This window comes from Coturnix japonica, chromosome Z (assembly GCF_054131305.1).
Source record: "Coturnix japonica strain WE chromosome Z, WE-NBRP24, whole genome shotgun sequence".
Taxonomy (NCBI): domain Eukaryota; kingdom Metazoa; phylum Chordata; class Aves; order Galliformes; family Phasianidae; genus Coturnix; species Coturnix japonica.
The window spans coordinates 55,979,212-55,998,996 of NC_140702.1; the positions used below are offsets into that span (position 1 = coordinate 55,979,212).

Genomic DNA, 19,785 nt, shown 5'->3' on the forward strand with positions numbered 1-19,785 from the left:
CTGTGCATTAATAGTTAATTCTGCAGTGTCTTGTAACACAGTATTTTTAAAAAATCTATTTTTTTTTTTCAACATTTGACCAAACATGCTTTCTCAATAACAGGTTTAAAAAGGTTTGCTGGCCTGATGTACCCAATCCTGCAGAGAGTATTGCAGTGCATCTTGATGCTTCTATGGTAACAGATGTGGTTTTATTTATTAAGGAGGGAATCAAATGGGCAGAAGACTTGTGACAGTCGTTTTCTAACTATAACCACTGACTCAAATCTCCATATCTCCATATTTCCTCCATTCTCCACAGAAAATGTAGTGCAGCATAAAATTGAAGTTGATTGATAATCCAGAGCTCTGTCATTGTACTAATATTTCCATCTTTTTAATTGTTTACATATTTCCTTACTGATGTTTTTGTACTTCTATCCTTCATATCTGAATGGAGTTGATCAAGATTCTATAGCAAGTGTAATCTATGAAGTTTATATTTTGTCCATAAACTAGCTGGTTAGAGTGGACCAGATGGAAACAGTACATGTTCAGAGCATGAAGTTAAAATACTTAGCAGATGAATAGAATGATGTTGTCTTTCTTTAAATACTCATTCACATTTAAATGCATGTGCTGGAATGCACTTTAACTGGCAGTATTTTGTATATTAAATAGGCTTCTGATAACTTATCTATCTTCATGTAACTTTCAAAATTCTATCTTTATACTGACAGAATAATTCATTTTCAAAGGCACTGGCATGCGAGGATAAAACCAGAGGCCTGGAAAACATAAGTGTTTTGGAAGATTGTTTTCCTGAAGAAGAACATGAAGGATCGCTACTAATGAACTGTGAAAAATGTGTTTCTGGAAGTACTGACATTAATACAAACAAAGTACAGAATACCTCTGAATACAAGATAACTCTGCTAAGTAATGATGAAAAGATAATGAAGAATGAAGAACAGGAAGGTGCTAAGCACCTTTCACTGTCCATGCCTTACATGATCACTGATCAAGATTTCAGAAGTCAAATACATTCAGCTTTGATACCAGCCAAGAAACTCCAGCCCATCATAATGCTGGAAGATGATTTATGTGATTCCCAACAGATCTCAATTAAAAATGAAGAAAATGATAATGAAGAAGTTTCAAACAGAGAAGATTTCAGTGAAAAAAGCCTGTTCAATCCATACCTTAGAAATTCTGTTAAAACAAGAGAATTTCTTGTTTCTGAGAACTTGTCAGAACACAGCAAGAATGAACCGAAAAGCCAGGCAGCTGTTTTGCCTGGACTTCGACAAAATGTTGTAGGACAATCCTATATAACATTGGACATGGTTGGGCTGGCAACAGCTCATCAGCAGGGGAAATAATTCCTTGTGAAGTCTCAACCTGGTAGCACTGCTTTTATATTTTCCTGTGTTTCCTGGATGGTCGTGATGACTTTGGATGAAATTACCCTGTTCCATTGAACAGCTGTGAAGTAGTGAATGTACTGTGTTTATTCCTGTGAAGCTTCACTCTCAGAGTTATGGGGGATTTCTAATTTTTAATTTTTTTATTTTTAATTTTTTAATTTTTATTTTTTTTTAAAGCAGAGAAATGTGTCAGTGAGGCAAAGGATGTAGCTTTTCTTAGTTCTTCATTTTGATTTTCCGCGTGAGAAAATCAACCAGTGCAAGTAGCTTCCTGCTTTCCCCCTTGACAACCAATTCAGATAGATGAGCACTGCTGGGGCAATATGCACTAACCTGAACAGAGCCAACATCTGCCAAATATTTCCTTTAGTTACATGAAGTAACTTCACTTTTTTTTTTCTTTTTTTTTCTTTTTTCCCAAGCTTATTTGGTATCTAATTTTATGTGTACTGTTTTTCTGTCTCACAAGTAGCTGGTAGTCATCTTTGTGCATCCTGACTCTTGAATCAGCAGTTTGGCTCATAGTTGCCATATCTTTAATGAGACAATATGTTATGTACATGCTATTGACCTATCTGTGTTCTGGGAAAGGGAAGTTTGCGTTGGCTTCTTGCTTCCCTCCTTTTCTCTCATTTTTAATCATTCTCTGTATTTTTGGACTCCTTCAGAGTTGTTTTTTTTTCTAGCTGTTTACCACAAGATATCTCCTTATCTTCTTTCTACTGTGCCTTTAATTTCTCCTTGTTTAAAGCTGTTCTCAATTGAAGTTGTGGTATTTTGAACTGGGGGAGGGGGAGGGGGAAGCTAAATTAAACATTCAGTCTTTTAGAATTAACATTTAATACCCTGGAATTTCAAATTCTACAGATGGAAATCCCCCAGATTTTAACAGATTAACCTGTTATAGACAAAATTCTTATGCTGTGTGACCTATGATACTTACATCCATTAAAATCCCCTTAATAAGAAGAAAAAATGCACTATTAGTGAATGCATGAGAGAGAAGGAAGGATTCTTGTGGACATATCTTCTAATATTCCTGAAGTTTTTGTAAATAGATCTCTTTTTTGGAGATAGTTGGCGAGTTCTTGAGATGGATGTATCCACTTCTAATCATGAGCAGGAGCTTGTTCAGAAGAGCTGAATTTTCCATCCCAGTTTGGTATCTCCTTGGCAGAAGTGAACACTTGCATGTGAGTGAGCCTTAATCTGAGCACAATGTATGTGAGGGACTCACAGCTTCTATTCCCGTGCCTCAGCAAATGGGTTCACATCACCTTTTCACAGTCACTTCAGCAATTCTGCTTCGATTTGTGTGTTCCATTTTTTGCACAGTAGCCCTGTAGGCTTTGTGTTTGTATACAGCTTTAAGATTTAACAGCATAAGATGCGTTCTAGATACAGCCCACCCTGTTGGTGCCAGCTATGTCTTAGGGCAGGCTGGAAGAACCTGAGACCTTACCACCATTTGAAACTTGATCCCATTACAGGCTTCTTCTGTAGGTACAGCTCATCTGAAATTACTTGCATGGATGTTTATTTTTTTTCCCTTTGTTATTTCTCTAATGGCTATAGCCATTTCAGACTTTAAAGGGATACCACAATCTTTGCATGTATGCCTGTTTTTACTGAATAAGCTTGTATCAGAACACTGATGCATCCCTTTGGTGATTACAACAAAATCAGACAGGCAGTGGACAGTGTATTATTTCATATCCATGTGCAGTACAGTTTTTGATCTGTTGAATGTTCACAAGTAAGGAAAGCTCAGGTGTTACATTCACAGTTTGCTTCCTTGGACTGTGTAACAAGCAGAGTGTCTTGGGATATAGACGTCCAGGAAGAGACAATAAACTGGCCTCAGTGCTGCTGCAAGCTAGTATGGCTTCAGCAGAAGAGGTGCAATTACACAGATAAGTCATCTATGCAACTACATCAGTTCCTCTGAGAAACTGCCCGATGAATTGCTTTTGTACATATAAATATGTGTGTGCCCATACACAGGGAAATAATGCAACTAATCTATTGTTTGTGCAGAAAAACTAGCGCCTGTCTGTATAATTCATCTTGCTGATGTCTGTTGTTCATCAGAATGGATGAGATTGCAAGCTGGGATCTTCTAACTCTAAAATATGTGTGGATTCTTGCCTAAAAGCCCACAGGATGCTGGCCTGAAATATTAATCTGTGTATTTACCGTATTTGTTGTTCTGCTGTTCACTTGGGGCTTCTTGTTTTAATATGTGCCTTGACTTGAGCAGTTGGTGCTGGCAGGAAGACAGCTGTGCCTTGTCCCCCACCTCTGTCAGCACCTCTGCACTTCCCACGTGGGGAGGTGGTGAGCTTGTTCCCTTTTCTGCTGAGCGCAAACCAACACTGAAGCAGTATGGATGGTTGAGAAGCTTGAGGCACAGACAGGCTGAAGTTCTGAACTGCTGTGACAGTATAGAGTTACCTTCCAGTGCTCCCATAGTACAGGTAATTACTAAGGTCATTAGTAATATAATATCTTTAAATGCTTGGTGATTGCAGCTGTGATGGGGAAAGCCGGACTCATGGTTAAGCTGAACAGGCCTTTGCAAATAAGGATCTTAGGGCAGTGATGTTTGGCTGTGTTGGGTATGTTTCAGAGCATTGCTCAGAGGTCTGCAGCCTGTACTGTGATGTGTGCAAGGATATTGTGGTCCTGAGAGTGAGGTTTGTGCTGGCAGCTTTTCCCATTACCAAATCCTTTGGTTTTACGCTGCCAGCAATTAGAAACATCACGAGAGAAGATAATGAGCCAAACCTGAAACTCCAATTCAAAGCAATCTGAGGTTTTAATTTTGAAACCTCCTTTGACAGATTTGAGCAAGAGGGCTTTGTTTTGACAGCCACAGGGTTTCGGGCATTAGGCTGTAACTTTTTAACCTCGCCAGCCAAGATTTCAAAATACAAAATACTAAAGATTGAATATCCTGATGTTTTTGTGACAAGCAGTCTCGGTGGTCACGTGCACAAAGCAGTGTCTTAACAGCAAATGTCTTGCTCGTTATTGTGAGATGTAATTGTGAAAATTTACTTAATAGCTTTATGCTTTGCTAGCAGCTGTTCTGAAATAATCGGCTGAGATACCCTGCCAAATGTTACTTAACATATAACACACAGAGCTTATATAACACGTAGACGATCTGACTTTGTGTAAAACTGGCTTTGAACAGGCTGAAACGTGTAATGGAGGCATTCTGGTTCTGGGTGGCTCTGCTCTGGGTTCCAGTTCTCTGCAGAGAGCAAAATGTTCACTTTGCTGCTCTGTGTCAGTGTTAATTAATAGCAAGAAGCAGGGCGCATCCTGTGGTGTCTGAGTCTGGAGCCCACAGCAGTGTGGGCTGACTGTAAGATCAGGTAGTTGTTAACAGCAATATCTTTTGTCTCTTAGCAAGGAAAAGTAAACATGCAAGAAAGAGTAAATGCAGTGGTTGTGATCAGTTCCTGTGATCAGCTTGTCTTATGGCTGTTCATCCTGGCCAGCCCACCTTACAGACAGAGCATGCTGAAAGCATTTGCTCTGTGTGCATTTTTCTGTCCCACTTGCAGAGAACAGTGTTTGTAAGTGAAGCCCACGGAAGGGCATCATGCATTCATGTAATACATGTCATACTGCTCCTATCCACAGGAGATGATCTTGTGAACGTGTTGTGTGTCCCAGTCTGATAACTTAGGAACTCTGTGGGAGATACTTTTCTTTTTTAGCCTTTGTTTTTCCACTTTCTTTGCTGTTATGTTACTTAAAAGAAATAATCTTTTTTAGTATTTGAGAAAAACACAATTTTTCTAGTGAAATTCATTTCAAAACCTTCCTATTGTTTGTCCTTTTCCCATGAGCAGACAATATCATTTTTGCTGCCATCTTGCTATTTAACTTACACTGTTTTTGGCTGGTTATTTTGAAACCAGACCAGAAGAACAAACAGCAACAATCTCGAAGCTGACACAGCCATTTGAATAAAATGTTCTTGCACAGAATGAAGTCTTGTTAATAGCGAATCAAAACATGAACTGAAGCAGATGTGTGCCTGTACGGTGCAGATTTATTCTCTAGAACTTGTTTAAAACAGAACTTGCTGGAGAACTAAGTGCAGAGGGATTACTTACTGCTGTCCTTTCCTCATCCGGTGTCTGTGACTCTCTTCAGCTCTTAAAAGGACGGCGCACCACTGGTGTTTTTCGGAAGCCCTTGTCTTGTTCTTCAGGCGTTGCTTATCCCCGTGCTGCTGAAAGCCTCTTGAGCCAACTGGATGTATCTAGGTTACCGTGACTGAGTCAACAGAACGGAAGCTTTGCAGTGAGTATTTCTCAGAAAAGCAGCCTGAGATTTCCTGGATCTGCCATTGCTATCCCGAGAATGCTGTACTCCCTTTGCTAGGGATCAGACAGCAGAACTGTCTCTGTTAGATGAGAAACTGTACGTGCGGTGGATTCTGATGAAGAAATACGTTTTGTAACTATGGGATTAGTCAGTAGTACTCAGGGATGCCAGAAGCAAAGCTCATGAGATTGAAATCAGTGTTAGTGCTCTGCTGTCGTCCACTTGGAACGTTACTGAGCAGAACTCTTTGGCCTGAAGGAAGGGAGCTGTAGAGGCTCCAGAATTACACTACAGAAAATTCCACCGTAATGTGACAAAATCTGGGCAATTCCTCCTACCCTTTTTCCTTTGAAGTGAGCACTGCACAGCTCTGGGACAAACCCTTGTGTGTGTGTGGCCGCTCTCTGTCCAGTCTGCATGTGGCCTTTTGGGGATTCACACTTTTTTTAAAATTGAAAATATATGTTTAAAAAATCCTCTGAATACAGGAATTAATGCAGAGGGGATAGTGTCTTTGTTTTTAATGGGAAGCTCATTCTGTAGCTGACCCACACCTGGGACCTCTTCCCTCCCGCTGCCTCCGCAGCCACTGCTTTCTTCAGAGAGCTGACATTTCCCAGCATGATCTGTGTATCTGCTTCTGTCTGCAGTGCGTTCTTCACTGCTGCACAGCCGGCTTTGCTCAATGAGGACCACCTCTTCCCTCCTTTTGCTTTTCTTCTTAGAAGGGTTTAATTGCTTCTGTGCTCCTGATGAAGCTCTCCACAGCTCCATCTTAACATGGTTTTGTGCTGCACAGGCACTGTGAGGCAGGAAGCTGTGAATCATATCTGGTGCCAGTTGCCTCCTACCGCTTCAGTCTCTGCTCATTTTCACCTCTCCTCCTGCACTTGGGGCCTCCCCTGTCCTTTGTGAAGGGACAAGGAGGGCAGCTCCCACAGCCGCTGCACCACCACTGTGCCACCTCAGTGTCCTGCCCTGAGCTGAACTCTGTTCTTGGTGCCCATTTACTGCCTCAAGCAGGGGATGGTGCTGCCTGTGCCCCGTGTCCTGGGAGCTGCACTGTGCTGCTGTGTGCCCCCTGTGCCACTGCAGCCCCAGGGCTGCTCTGTGTGTGCCACTCACAGTGCTGTGCTTCCCTCCTGTGCTGCCCAGTTCCTCCTGCACCCACGGGCACCGCTCCCACTGCTGCAGCCCCTGGGGATGGATCTGTTTCATTACCTTTAAAGGAGCTGTATTGTGGTCATCTTTGTTTTCTTTGGGTGTTTCTATGTTGATATTTGTATTTAAATGACTCCACATGTTGTGCTGTGACAGCCTGACCCTGCACTGCCTTCAAATAGAGAAGTTGGCCAGTGTTTTTCCCAGTTGTGTAATCACAGAATCACTTGAGTTGGAAGGGGACCTTTAAAAGTAATCTCCAACTCCCCTGTAATGAACAGAGACACCTACAGCTACATCAGGGTGTTCAGAGCCCTGTTCAGCTTGGCCTTGACTGTCCCCAAGGACTGGGCGTCTGCTGCTTCTCTGGGCTTGTGAAGGGCTTGGAGAATATGCCCTATGAGGAGAGGCTGAAGGAACTGGGGCTGTTTAGTCTGGGGAAAAAGAGGCTGAGGGGACACCTGATTGCTCTCTTCAGATACCTGAAAGGTGCTTACAGTGAGAGTGGGGATGGTCTCTTCGCACTGGTGACAGGGCAAGGAGAAACGGCCTCGAGTTGCACCAGGGTAAGTTTAGGTTGGATATCAGGAAAACTTCTTTACAGGAAGGGTTGTTAAGCACTGGAATAGACTCCCCAGGGAGGAGGTTAAGTCACCATCCCTGGATGTGTTTAAACACCGTTTGGATGTGGTGCTCAGGGACGTGGTTTAGCAGAGGGCAGTTAGTGGGGCAGTACGGTAATGCTGTGGTTGGACTCGATGATCTCTGAGGTCTTTTCCAACCTGCACGTCTCCTCTGTGATTCCGTGGCTGTGATTCGTAAAAACGGCGGGCCGTGCCCCGTGTTGAGGCCGGGCCGTCCCGCCCCCGCGGCGGAGCACGCAGTGCTTCCAGGCAATGGAGCGCACGGCGGGGGCGGGAGCTGCGGGGTGACACATCCCGGCACCGCGCCTCGGCTCAGCGGGTTGGGCCGGGACCAACAGGGGACGGTGCGTGCGGGGCGGTGGGGCCGGGCCTTCCTGCCGCGCTACGTGTGTGCGAGGGGGAAAAAGCTGCATCCGGACACGGAGCGCGATCGTTTCCGCAGCGGGTCGCGATGGGGCCGGGAAATCCGCTGCGCGGGCGGCGGAGCGCCGTGATTCAGCGGCTCAGCGGTGTCAGAACCGCGTTACCGCCGGATCAGAACCGCGAACGGAACGGGGAGAGAGAACGGCCCGTAGCGCCCACAGCCACAGCCAGCTCCGAGTTTTGTCCTTTTTAATATGACGTAGTAGACAAATGCAACGTTCAGGCTCAGCTGGGTAACAAAGACATTCCGACGTTACAGTAAAATTAAATTGTAGAAAGCAGAGTCTCTATGACAATAAACATGCAGCTTGCAAAAGAAGTAAGGTCGCGTCGTGCTGTGGAAAACACTTTGTATGGACAGCACAGCGCCCGCAGCTCAGCTGGCTGCCACAGCATGCACCTAAAGCTGGCAGCGGTTACACATCGGCAGTAGCTCAGGCAGCCATAACCCCATATGGTACATAAGAAAATCTATTTGACATTACATTCACTAAGTTCAGTTCAGCATCAAGGCACTTTCCTTGTTAAATATCCCCATGTCTTACAACTACGCTTACCGAGATGTACGTGGCGACAAAGTACACCCTTATCCACTGCCCCACGCAGCAGGGGGGAGCAGACCGCCCAGTACAGTCTGTTAGAGGCCGCGCGGAGCCAAGCGGGTCCATGGACAAATGTGCTTTGCTGTGAGGAGCGGCTGCTGTGTGTATCCACAGCTGCAGTCCCAGAGGCGCAGCGCAGTCGGTGCAGGTCAGGGCAAGGAGGAAGCCGCGCTGCAGCCATCCACTGTCAGCAGCGCCTTGCATTCGTTTCTCATCCATCACCACTGCATGCTCCTGCAGTGCACCCACGTCGTCACTGCCTGCGTCCACCTCCCAGGCTGTTCCTGCACACGCAGCCCTGCCTCACGCTGCATGCTGTTGGTTCCTGCCCCGCCGCGCTCTGGCCGTAGTCATTAGAGTAGTTTGCAACAAGTCCGTGGCCTTGATGTGCATCCTTGCGCATAGAGTCAGCACTGCTGTGTCATATGAATGGCTCAGATTGCACAAGTGCTATGAAGGGAACGACGGAGAAAGCAGGTGTATGCGGTCGAGCTTCATCTTAACTAATCCTTTCACTTTGAGGGAAGAGAAACAGGAGTCGATGAATTCTGCCCTCCTCCATATTGCTGCATGGGGCTCCCTGCAGCACGGAGGGCAGTGGTCACCAACGGGCTGCTCCACCACAGGCAATGTGATACTTATGCTACCAGAAACTGCTTCCAAATAACATCACTGACAGCAGCTACAGGAATACAGAATGCCTGTACGTATCCATCCTATCCAAGGGATCAGCGTTTATAGGGAAGTTTTAGGATCCAGCCATCCGTGGAGCTTTTTAATGCACTTCAAGGAATGTACCTAAACAGCTCTTAGTCTCAATCACAACAACCATCTCACAGAAGACAAACTGGTCTATTTAGTCCCTTTTAATGCATATAAACCACAGCTGAATGTGTACACATCCTAGAGGGGCTGACTACACCAGTTCTGGGTTGCTCTGGAGTTCTAGATCCTATTGAAGTCAATAGGATAGCAGCATATACTGACGTGGGTCTCAGGGTACTTAAGACCTGGCGTTAATTAGATATGTGACCTAAGTTAAAGCAGCAGCACTCCCACACTCCCTCAGTGTGCTCACATAGGCTTTAGCCACCTGGTGGTGCTCACAATTTACAGTCAGATCCTAAGCTGAGAACCAGAACAGCCCCTGTGAGCAAGGGGCAGCCAAAGGGACACTTGGCTCTGTGCCCCAGCAACGTGGCCAAAGTTCCTGCAAATCTGGATAAAGAATTACTTTGCTGGGCTGCTGTCAGACTGATCAGCACATGCCTAACACAGACAATCCTAAACTCACTTAGCAACATTTCTGCTCTGCTGTCCTTTGCCCTGTTGGCCTGAGGCTCAGCAGGTAGTTTAGCTGACAGCAGTAAGCACATACAGCCTTTTTCACTGCAACAGAAGATATTCCCATGCTCAGTGCCATGGAAACAAGCCAACACAGCCACAGCATCAACCCCACCAACCTCCTGTTCTAGCAGAGCACACTGAACATCACTACAGGAATAACAAGCACTTTTCTTGCAGGCAGAGGAGGAGTTTGGTTAGTCTGCGCCTGAAAGCAGCTCCAAGTGTGATAACACAGGATAAACACATCCTTATTCACTGTCCCCACCTGCTGCAGAAGACAGGCAGGGTGCTTCCCTCACCTATTATCACATCCCTGCTTGAACAATTCCAGTCTGGGAAACCAAGATGGGCACTAAAGTGTCAATAGTAACGTATGATTTTATTTTAATAATGCCTTTATTTTGTAAAGTGCACCACAGCTATTGGAAGAAAACATAAAAATAAAAGCTTTTCCTTTAGTTCTCACATTCAGGCCAAATTAAGAGAATTTCAGTGGCTTGCTAAAATGTATTACATACGCTCGGAAACCCACCTGTAACTCTCAGATACAACTCTTGCTGTAATGTATACTAATACAAAACCAAGTTAAGCCCACAGACTGCACAGCGCAGCACTCTGGCACAGAGGTTAATGAAGCTGTGAGCAAACCTCTTACCCCAGCTTTCTGTGCCTTCTGTAGGCACAAAGCACCTCCTGCTTTGTCTCCACTATTTTATCCCCAGATGCAAAAGACAGAAAGACAGTAAATTTGCCATGCACAACCCACATCATGATGTTCTCCAGTACAGCTGTGTGCGTTCATTACCACAGACCCATGAACAGTAATGAAATAGGAGTCCAGAAGGGACAGACTAGAGCTCTCGTTAGCACTGACCTCCCAAAAAGAGGGAATCGCTTCAAGGTTTAACTTACTTTGGAAATGGTTCATGGTTAACAGCAACTGAGAACGAAATGCTGTCCCTCTACATGACAGAAAGAGAATGATAACTTTAGGAACAGCTGAAGTGGTCTCTGAGATATGACATATGTTACCAAAAGTTAGTACTGCTGGATCACAGACAGAAGATAGCATGGTTAAAGCAACATTCGTTAAAGCAATGTTCAAGCCAAGCAGCCAGACTGAGGCCACAAAAATGGCAGCCCAAAACATTTCAGAGGTCAGCAGAGGGTGAACTAGGCAGCATGTGGCTGTAGGGCAGTTTGAGTGAGCACGCACACTGACTTTCCCTTTCACTCCCGGTATCCACAGCCACTATGAAGTCTGATTAAAGAAGACGCACCTATCCCTGTACAAACTGCTTTCCAATCCCTGCACAAACTCACTGCTGCCACTTTCCAAGAGGAATCTGTTCTGACAACAGAGCGCTCCTTCAGCCTTTGATAAACCAGACACGTCTTCCTCTGCCTTGTGACTGCACAGCCTTCATTATGCCTTGCTCTCTGCAGGCAGAGGCTGAATGTGCTGAGGTGGCAGAGGGAGGAAGGAAGGTGGTCTGTTCTGAAGTACAGCTACAGTAACCTGCAACATCACATGTAAAAAAAAGTGCCCAGACATGAAAAATACTGTAAGCAGAAAGGAACTGCAGAATATTGCATAAAATGTTACTGAAGCTTAAGAACTCCATTCTGAGGAGTCCAAACAGCAACACTCTGAATTCACCCCAGCACTGAGTTTCTTCCAAACAGAAGTGTAAGAGGAGAACATCACATCATGCTTCCACCTGTGTTTCAAAGGCCTTTAGCGACTGCTCTGCAGGACAGGAGCACCACGCATCACAGCACTGGAAGGTTCTGGAGGTCTCCCTTTTGCTGAAGGAGAATTAAAACTCTCATTTCATTCTCACAGAACAGTGTGTAGTGTTTTGAATGAAGGTTATTAGTGTCAAGTTAGAAAAGCTGACTAGACTAAGTTAAGAAAAACATCTCCACGAGTGTCATAAAATGTCATCATTAGGGAAGAGGGTTATATTAATGCAATTGTATGTACCTTTAATAAAACACAGACCATCTGAATAGGGCTGAACTGAGATGTGAGGAATGTTAGCAGCCACTAGTATTATCTGTGGCTTATGCTGGATAAGAGATTCCTGTTGTCAGTAACTGTCAGTTTCAGGGTAGTTGCTTTTCTTTTTCCCTGAGCACTTCAGTGACTTGAGCACTTTGGTTTTTGCTGTGGTCTGTATCAAGCAAGTCCTGTATATTAATCTTCATAGTCAATCAGGAAAAAGATCCTATTCCCCATCTCCTGGGCAGTTATAAGGACCATGAAATCTGTCAGCCCGTTATCTGCCCCTCAAGCAGCACACTGCCAAAGGGGCACATGTAACACAAAGGCAATTAACGTGACAGGAGAGATGCAGTATGACCAGGAAGTGACTGGGGATCAAAAATCTTTGACTAATTCCTCATCTGTGTTTTCATCTGAATTTAACAATTAAACACAAAGACTGAACTGCTGTGCATCCAGAAGCAAGGCACACTTTTAGGCCAAATTATTATATACTTCATGTGCAAGCATATCTAAATATAGAGAGAGTATCAGTGACTATAGTAGCACTCAGAGTCAAGCAATCATAGCATTTTACCTGCACACCATCACAACTTCTATGTAGGTTTTAAAGGGGGATTCATGGTTTGCATACTGAGTTTGGTAAGTCTGAAACTGTGACACTGGGCCAAGTCAAAATTCAGAAGGTTGGTCAAGCTATTGAAAAGTGTTTGGTACAGTATCTTTACACTGTAGAATACTGAACTTCAGTCTCGTTTTTGCACAGAGATGCTCCAAGCAACTGAAGCTGGCTTTTTAGGCTTGTACACTGTCACAAATCAAAGTATTTTCTTCTCGGAGGTCTGTTGGCCAATGTGATTAATTGAAACTTGCTGTTTTCAGTCGTGCAAATCTGATAAGACAAGACAAAAAGCAAGGTAGCACAGAGGCTTGTTCAGCTTTTTAGACAATTGTGATTTCATGTAGTGCATAAAAGTGAGTCTCCAGTAGGTCTGGACTGCAGATTTTCCGCGGAAACATAGTCCTTATTGTTCTTTGTCAAATTATTCTTCTAATCCCAATATTTCTATCTGCATTCAGATAAAAATACCTAGCTTAATTTATCAGAAACACAGGAAAAAAAATGTGAACAGGCACTAACGAAGGCCTAATACAGCCAGTCTCTTCTCTCACTGAGGCACATAACCCCCTTGTCTCACAGTCTGCGGGAGGTAACTTTTTGGCATTTCATCAACTGATGGTTCGTTTCCCTCCACTGTTTCAGGCCTCACAGTTTGTCCTTCAGTACTTGTCTGTAAAACATCTGGCAGAGCAGCTTCCTGGGTACTTTCTTCCAGCTCAAAGCCTAGAGGCTGTGGACTCTGACCTGAGATCTGCAGTTGTGCAAACCCAGCGAGATCCTCCTCATTAGCAGCAATAATCTGCTTTGCTCTTTCAAAGAATGGCCTGTCTGTCTTGGTTTCATCCTGACCACAATTCTGTCTGAAATAATGCTGCCTTTGTGTCATACTGTCACTCCCTCCAGCATGATCCTCTAATCTCTCTTCTGAATCTAGCAGAGGCTGAGTAGATTCAGACCTTGAAAAGACTTGTACAGGTGTTTGATCTCTGTAGCCATTAAGTACTACAGTTGAATACTGCACAGTGCTTGAAGTGTTTTGTGTAGTTTCGCCTTCATCACTATCAGAGACGCTTTGCCTAGGAGAAGACATGCACGAGGATCCTCCAATACCACTGCTGTGCCCTTCTGAAGTACTTTTTTCCTTTTTGAGCAAATCAAAAGGTTTTAGATCTTGTTCTGAAAAAGACTTCTTGTCATCAGCTTCTATTTCTACGACGCTCACATCTGTAAAACTGCCTTCTGGGTACATCTGATCTTTAGAACTAAAGTTGTGCTGAAAGAAAGAGAAGGATGTTGCCTAAGAGGAAGGTTATTTAACTTGAAAACAAGCAAAATATCAAATAACTTATTTCTTTTTGTGTAGCAAGTCCAATATTCTTCATACAGTTTGCCTCCTCATTGAGTGTGGCAATACTCTCCAACTATCTGTTACTAAATGAAAGACGTAGCTTTATATCCATAATTCCAAAAGTACTCTAAGAACTGCAACTGGATGTGCAAGCTTTGCTCTAATTTTTAATGGCTCTGAAGAACAGAAAACCATTCACTACGCAGTACAGAACATTCTACACAGAGGCCATGCACACACACTCTCAAAAGAGTGTTCAACGTCTGAACCTAAGATGTTACCCACAGTTTACTGAACGGAATTTTTTGTCATCCATCCAACATGGGGCACAGATTTTTCTGCCACACTTACCATCCATATTTTAGATCTCCTTCTTTCACACTTAACTGTACAAAGTTTTAAGAATCATGAACTGTTTCATTAGTACTTTTTTCCCATAAATGCATATAGTAATCAGGGCTTGGCCCTTTGAAATAGTAAACTCAAGCTCTATGCTGTGAACTTGTGCTAAGGATCATATATTTCTAACACTAAATCTATTTGACAATTAAGTCTTCTTGCCATATCATATAATGATGTTGTGAAACTTACATCCAGTCTTACTTCAAACCTTGAACTCTGTGTATTTTAGAAGGGAGAAGACTCTCTCTGGTTAGTTTGAGACTTTATGTATTAGGAAAATTAAGGATGCAGAAAAATGAGTGTTACCTTGGCTGGAACTTGAGGGGACCACTGAGCGATGTTACTCTTGGATGGATCAGGGACATTAGGCCAGATATGCTTTTTAATTCTGCAGAAGATTAAAAACAAGGTTAAAAGATGCACTTTTAAATTCCTATGTGGATACTACAGAACAAATATTTAGGTAGAAAATATTACCTGTGTCAGTATAAACATACACTTCTGTTACTCAGAGCTAACTATGAATATCACAGCAAACTTCACAACTAAAAACAAAGTCTGGACATGTTCCAAGACTGGCTTTTCAAATACAGTGCCCATAAAAAATTGATTTTAGAAGCAGCAGGGATATCAGAATGAGAAGGGCAAAATTTTGTCCTTCTAAACCAGAAATAAAAGTTAGTTGACTGGGGACATGTAAGAGATGCTCTTTGCCGGGAAAACACTTCAGCTCTCAGCTAAAGCCACAGGGAAGAACTCTGAGGTAAAAAAAGCTGGAATAGGACACGATATATCCCACTAAATACTAAATAAGAACTGAGTAAACTTAACATTTGCTAACACTAAATAGCTTGAATATAGTTAAACTGAATATTCTGTGCTTTATGAAATGAAAGACTTCATTCTAGTCCCATCTGATGACTTATAAAACAGTTACACTTACAAGTCACGTTTGTTGAAGCAAAACAAAACTCCAAGGAGTACAATCAACAGGAACGCCAGACACACTGGTACAACTATGGCTTCAATTTCTCCCCTCCCTGAAAACAAACAAACAAACAATCACAAAAAAAGAAAGACACAAAGAAAAGCATTAACAGCCCTTTTTTGGTATAAAAGGAACTCAGCAGCAGCACACAGTTCCTCACAGGCCGGGACAATATGAAACCAAACACACAGCACAGCCTTAAGATTCAGCTTCAGAAGAACCTTTTCCCTCTATGAAAAAAAGCCTGTTTGTAAACTTACTAAAAGCTCAGTTCAGTCTAATGCCTTGCATCAATAAAAGCCACAGATCGCTCCAGAAGTTATAATGTTACAAATAATTTTTACAATGTAGGCAGATTCAGTTTCTAAGTGAATGCATCTGTGGTCCAATTTCAGGGACCCACCAATTGCCATATCAGTATCATGACCAAGTAATTAATGTAAGCCATCTATCAGTTTATTCTGTACATCAAAACATCCTTTGCCTACAAACACTTAAAGCTGCATTGTTGGCATGTATCCCTTCCCAAATGATGTATATATTTTATAAGTAAACCTTACAAAACGCTTAGGGAAGAGCAACACTATCCCAAAAGAACACTTGATGTTGCTGCTTTTACCATTATAAACAGGAAGCTGCACATATAAATTTAACTCTTCACAGTGAATTTCTGCAGAGAAGTGTAACAAGTGAATAGCCATTAAAATAGAACTGTGGAAGCTGAATAAGGGTTGTAAAGAATGGCATGTGCTGACAGGCATCCACATTAGCAGGTCAAGATTCCCAGCCTGAAGCTTTGCAGAACAACAATCAGGAAAATGAAGGCAATCTACTTTCAGATTAAAATCAAGACCCTAGACACTGTCTTTAAGATCAGAACAGGAGCCATCCAATATCAGATAAGGTTACAGAGACACTAGAAAATCCTGATTACTCACACAAGTGGGCCACTCACTGTACTCCAAGCAATAGACAAGAAGCACATCTCAAACCATAAGAAAAATTCAAAAACATGTGGAAGGAACTGCCTGAAGGAATTGTAAATGAATTCAAATAATAAAAGAAGGTCAAAGATACTTTTGTGTTTGAATGTTGGACAGTTTCTTGCACTTTGTGAGGATGAACGATTGAAATGCCTTTTTCTTTTTTTAAATCATGTTCCTCTCCTGTCAGATCAGAAATTGAGCCCTCTATACTACTGCAACATCGATTCCTACTTCTGTTGATTTTTCCCCATTCTTCCTTACCAAACTTCTGTGTGGTAAAAGTAAAATCAGGACCACTCCTGCCTCCTTCATCTGTGTATGCCATCATCCGTACAGTATACAGTGTGTCACTGGCTAGAGAAGAGAGCGTATACTCTGTCTTGGATGGATCCACTGACACGGCTGAAGAGAAGAAAAATATACTAGTTTTCAGTATGGTTTGTTAGATCTCCATAAACACAAAAGCATTAAGACACTACATCTTAAGAGATAACAGCTTGTGCAGAATGTGCGGCTGCATGGAAAACAACCACCACAGAAAGATTACCAACTTGTACAGTGAACACTGAGGTTAATTCACTTCTGTGCACGTTTGAACTTATTCCTTCTTTGTGACAATTCATTTCAGAAAGCAAACTGAAAGTAAAACTGAAGCTTAAAGGGCTCTAATATGCAGAATACATAGCTAGCTAGAAAAAAATCTAGCAGATAACTAGCAGCATAAGTAAACTGACCCTCTTATGTAGATCTTGAAAAAAAAATAAAACAAAACACCTTTCTACAATGTAATCTCCCCATCTGTGTCCGAAGCACTGTCAAACACACATTAGTCTGTTTCTCATTTTCTAGGAACATGCATTAGGAAGGAAACACATTGAGTACATCAACACCACAAAGCATGTCTGCCTTCTGTTACCTGTTTCATTTCCATCGACAGTTTTGTACAATATTGTGTAACTTCTGATGAATCCATTTTGCTCATCTACTGTGAGATGGTTCCATGTCAAAACAGCTTCAGCTTTTCCTACTTTTTTTGTCTGAACAGTTGGTCCTTTTGAAGGACCTGTAATGGTAGATGAACAAGATGAATGTTAGCTTCTATTGCAGATCCTTCCGTCCATAAAAGTAGTGCGTTAATGAGAACTGGACTGCTATTTCATAAAAGCTTCGGTAGAATAGCTGGACTAACTTATGTACAAAGCATTATTTTAAGACAACACATGATTTTCAGGCTATGTAGCAATTTCAAAGAAGCTTTAAAAGGAATATCTAGAGAAATGTATGAAAAAGCAACCAGATGAGATCACACACAGTTTTCCACTGAAGTCAGCTATTCCTGACTTCATATACAGTATCTAAAATAAATCAAAGAACTAACACTATGTTGATAAAGTAACAAAATCCTGTGACAAATTCTCTGATAAAAGCTGGAAAACTGCACACTATAGAACTGAAGTTAACAGAGGGGACAAAAACAATTACATCAGATGCCCTTACGTGTGGGGCCACTTTTAATTATGCCGTTCACATGAAAGCAAAGGTTTCACTACTTCAGCTAAGATGTCAGCAAATGTGCTCCAAGGTGACTCTTGTACTTACGGTCCTGCTGAAGGTAAGCCTTCACAGACTGTCCACTTCCCTGGCCATCAGCATACAGAGGGTACACAGTTATCAAGTAACACTTGAATGGTTTAATGTCACCTAATAAAGGAAATTTTAAAATATGTTGTTTCAGAGAGTTAAATTTCTCACTATCTATCTCATTTACTTTAGATGCAGGGTCCCAAGACTTCCCTGTTTTGTTAAATGGCCTTATAACTAAATGCTATTATTCTAGAGCTCATTTACATACTGCTCTGAAGAAGTAACTATGCGAAAAATAAAGTGTTTCATTGAAGTATAAGCAGACTTAATAGAATTTTGGCTTTTTTCCTCATTTATTCCAATTAAGCCTTTAGCTGTCTGCAACACTGAACCACAGAATTATACATGTGAGCTATTGATCACAATCTGAACAGAATTGTGAAGTTGATTGAGTTTCATTGTTTGACCTAAAGATGCGTGACAATTTGATTTGGAAGGACCTTAGCCTTTTTACCATTTCAGTTGTTCCCAGGAATGAAGAGATTAAAAGCAAAATGCAGATAAGAGACTTTTTTTAGCATAACATGAATTTCAAAATATAAAAACTAGTTAATTTGGCAAAAACATTGATATTTCCACATGGTTGTTATAAACTATGAGTAGTCCTTGCATTATCTCAGATTCCCATTCTACAAAGAGAAACCTAGTTACCATAAATATATTTTTCCCTTTGAGAATATTCACTAGGCTCTTAGTTCTTAGTTCTACAAGATATTTACAAACTTGTAAGTTAAGTACCTTTTAAGTATGTTCCTTGAATGCTTCCTGGTTCTATCTGCCACTCTGTGATGCAGTCTGAGCTGTTGGACATCAGACACCATTCAATCACGTATTTAAGAACATTATTAGGAGCAGCCCATCCTACCCACAATTTGCCATCTTTAGGTAGTGTTCTAATATTCTTCACAGGAGCTGGAATGAAAGAAAATGGAAAAGTGCTGAATACTGACATTTCTTCCACCATTTAGTCAAAATAGCAGCTGTCTTGCCAAATGTGGATACTTTTGATTATTGTAATGGTGAAAACTTGGCAGAATCAAAGAAAATGTTAGTCATTTGCTGTAATTAAGTAGCTTACATCTGAATTTGTATCAGAGAGACAAACAATACTATTTAATAACTCTAAGTCAGACACACTTTTTCTCCTATATAGCAAGTTGTCTTATTGCACAGTAAAAAGTTACCATATTTCTTCAAAACTAAAGGGTCTATATCACAGCAAAATCAAACATACAGACCTTCTAAGTTCCCATTCCACTCCTGAATATGCTCATGTACCTTACCAAGCCCTTCTAGCTACAATACTGCTATGCTGAAGCCTATCTTTAGTTGGGTCATTTAGTAGTTTTCAAATCTGTGGCTCTCCCCTAGTGTTTACACACCAAGTATCAGACCCACTGATGTATTAAGTTTTGTTACCTCTGCTCCTCATTCTTGGATTATGCAAAAGGCTAGATTCAGCAGATGAGGGCAATAAGCAGAAACCAGCTTGCATTTACTACTACCATTGCACAATAAAAGGAACATGATACAAAGGAAAATGAACAGAGTTGTCTGTTTCCACCATTTCACAAGATACAGGAAACACTGGAGGGTAAGACAAGGGCAAGAGCAGAAAGGGGAGGTGGGTGGGAGGGAATACCACAAAGCAGAAGGAAGAAGAACAATAGCTAAACTGGACATACACGAAGTAGATGACACTTGCTTCCCCAAATATTTTATTTTTAGAAAACAGAAATGCCTGCTATTCAAGAAGAAATAAAATAGAAAATGCAGTGCAAGTTGCTCTGTGGACCAAAAAGAACTGTGAAATAGCACACCAAACTTGCAATGAATTCACGAGTGCCTACATCGCCA

General features: G+C 42.1%; 2 protein-coding genes across 3 annotated transcripts in view; one reads left to right on the forward strand and one right to left on the reverse strand.

The window, feature by feature from the left end:
- IL31RA (interleukin 31 receptor A) overlaps positions 1–6,254 on the forward strand; it is a 31,613-nt gene extending 25,359 nt beyond the window's left edge. The window contains exons 15-16 of one of the 2 annotated variants that reach the window (XM_015848722.3): positions 104–176; positions 720–6,254. In XM_015848722.3, the coding sequence (XP_015704208.2) occupies positions 104–176; positions 720–1,361 (715 nt within the window). In that variant the 3' untranslated portion in view covers positions 1,362–6,254. The remainder of the gene's footprint in view (positions 1–103; positions 177–719) is intronic. The other variant, XM_015848723.3, reaches the window with a different exon arrangement.
- Positions 6,255–8,153: 1,899 nt separating this feature from the next.
- IL6ST (interleukin 6 cytokine family signal transducer) overlaps positions 8,154–19,785 on the reverse strand; it is a 34,612-nt gene continuing 22,980 nt past the window's right edge. Inside the window, exons 10-16 of the mRNA XM_015848721.2 lie at positions 18,667–18,840; positions 17,884–17,985; positions 17,201–17,347; positions 16,546–16,686; positions 15,254–15,350; positions 14,617–14,698; positions 8,154–13,833 (exon numbers count right to left, since the gene is read on the reverse strand). Coding sequence (XP_015704207.1) covers positions 13,108–13,833; positions 14,617–14,698; positions 15,254–15,350; positions 16,546–16,686; positions 17,201–17,347; positions 17,884–17,985; positions 18,667–18,840 — 1,469 coding nt within the window. The 3' untranslated portion in view covers positions 8,154–13,107. The remainder of the gene's footprint in view (positions 13,834–14,616; positions 14,699–15,253; positions 15,351–16,545; positions 16,687–17,200; positions 17,348–17,883; positions 17,986–18,666; positions 18,841–19,785) is intronic.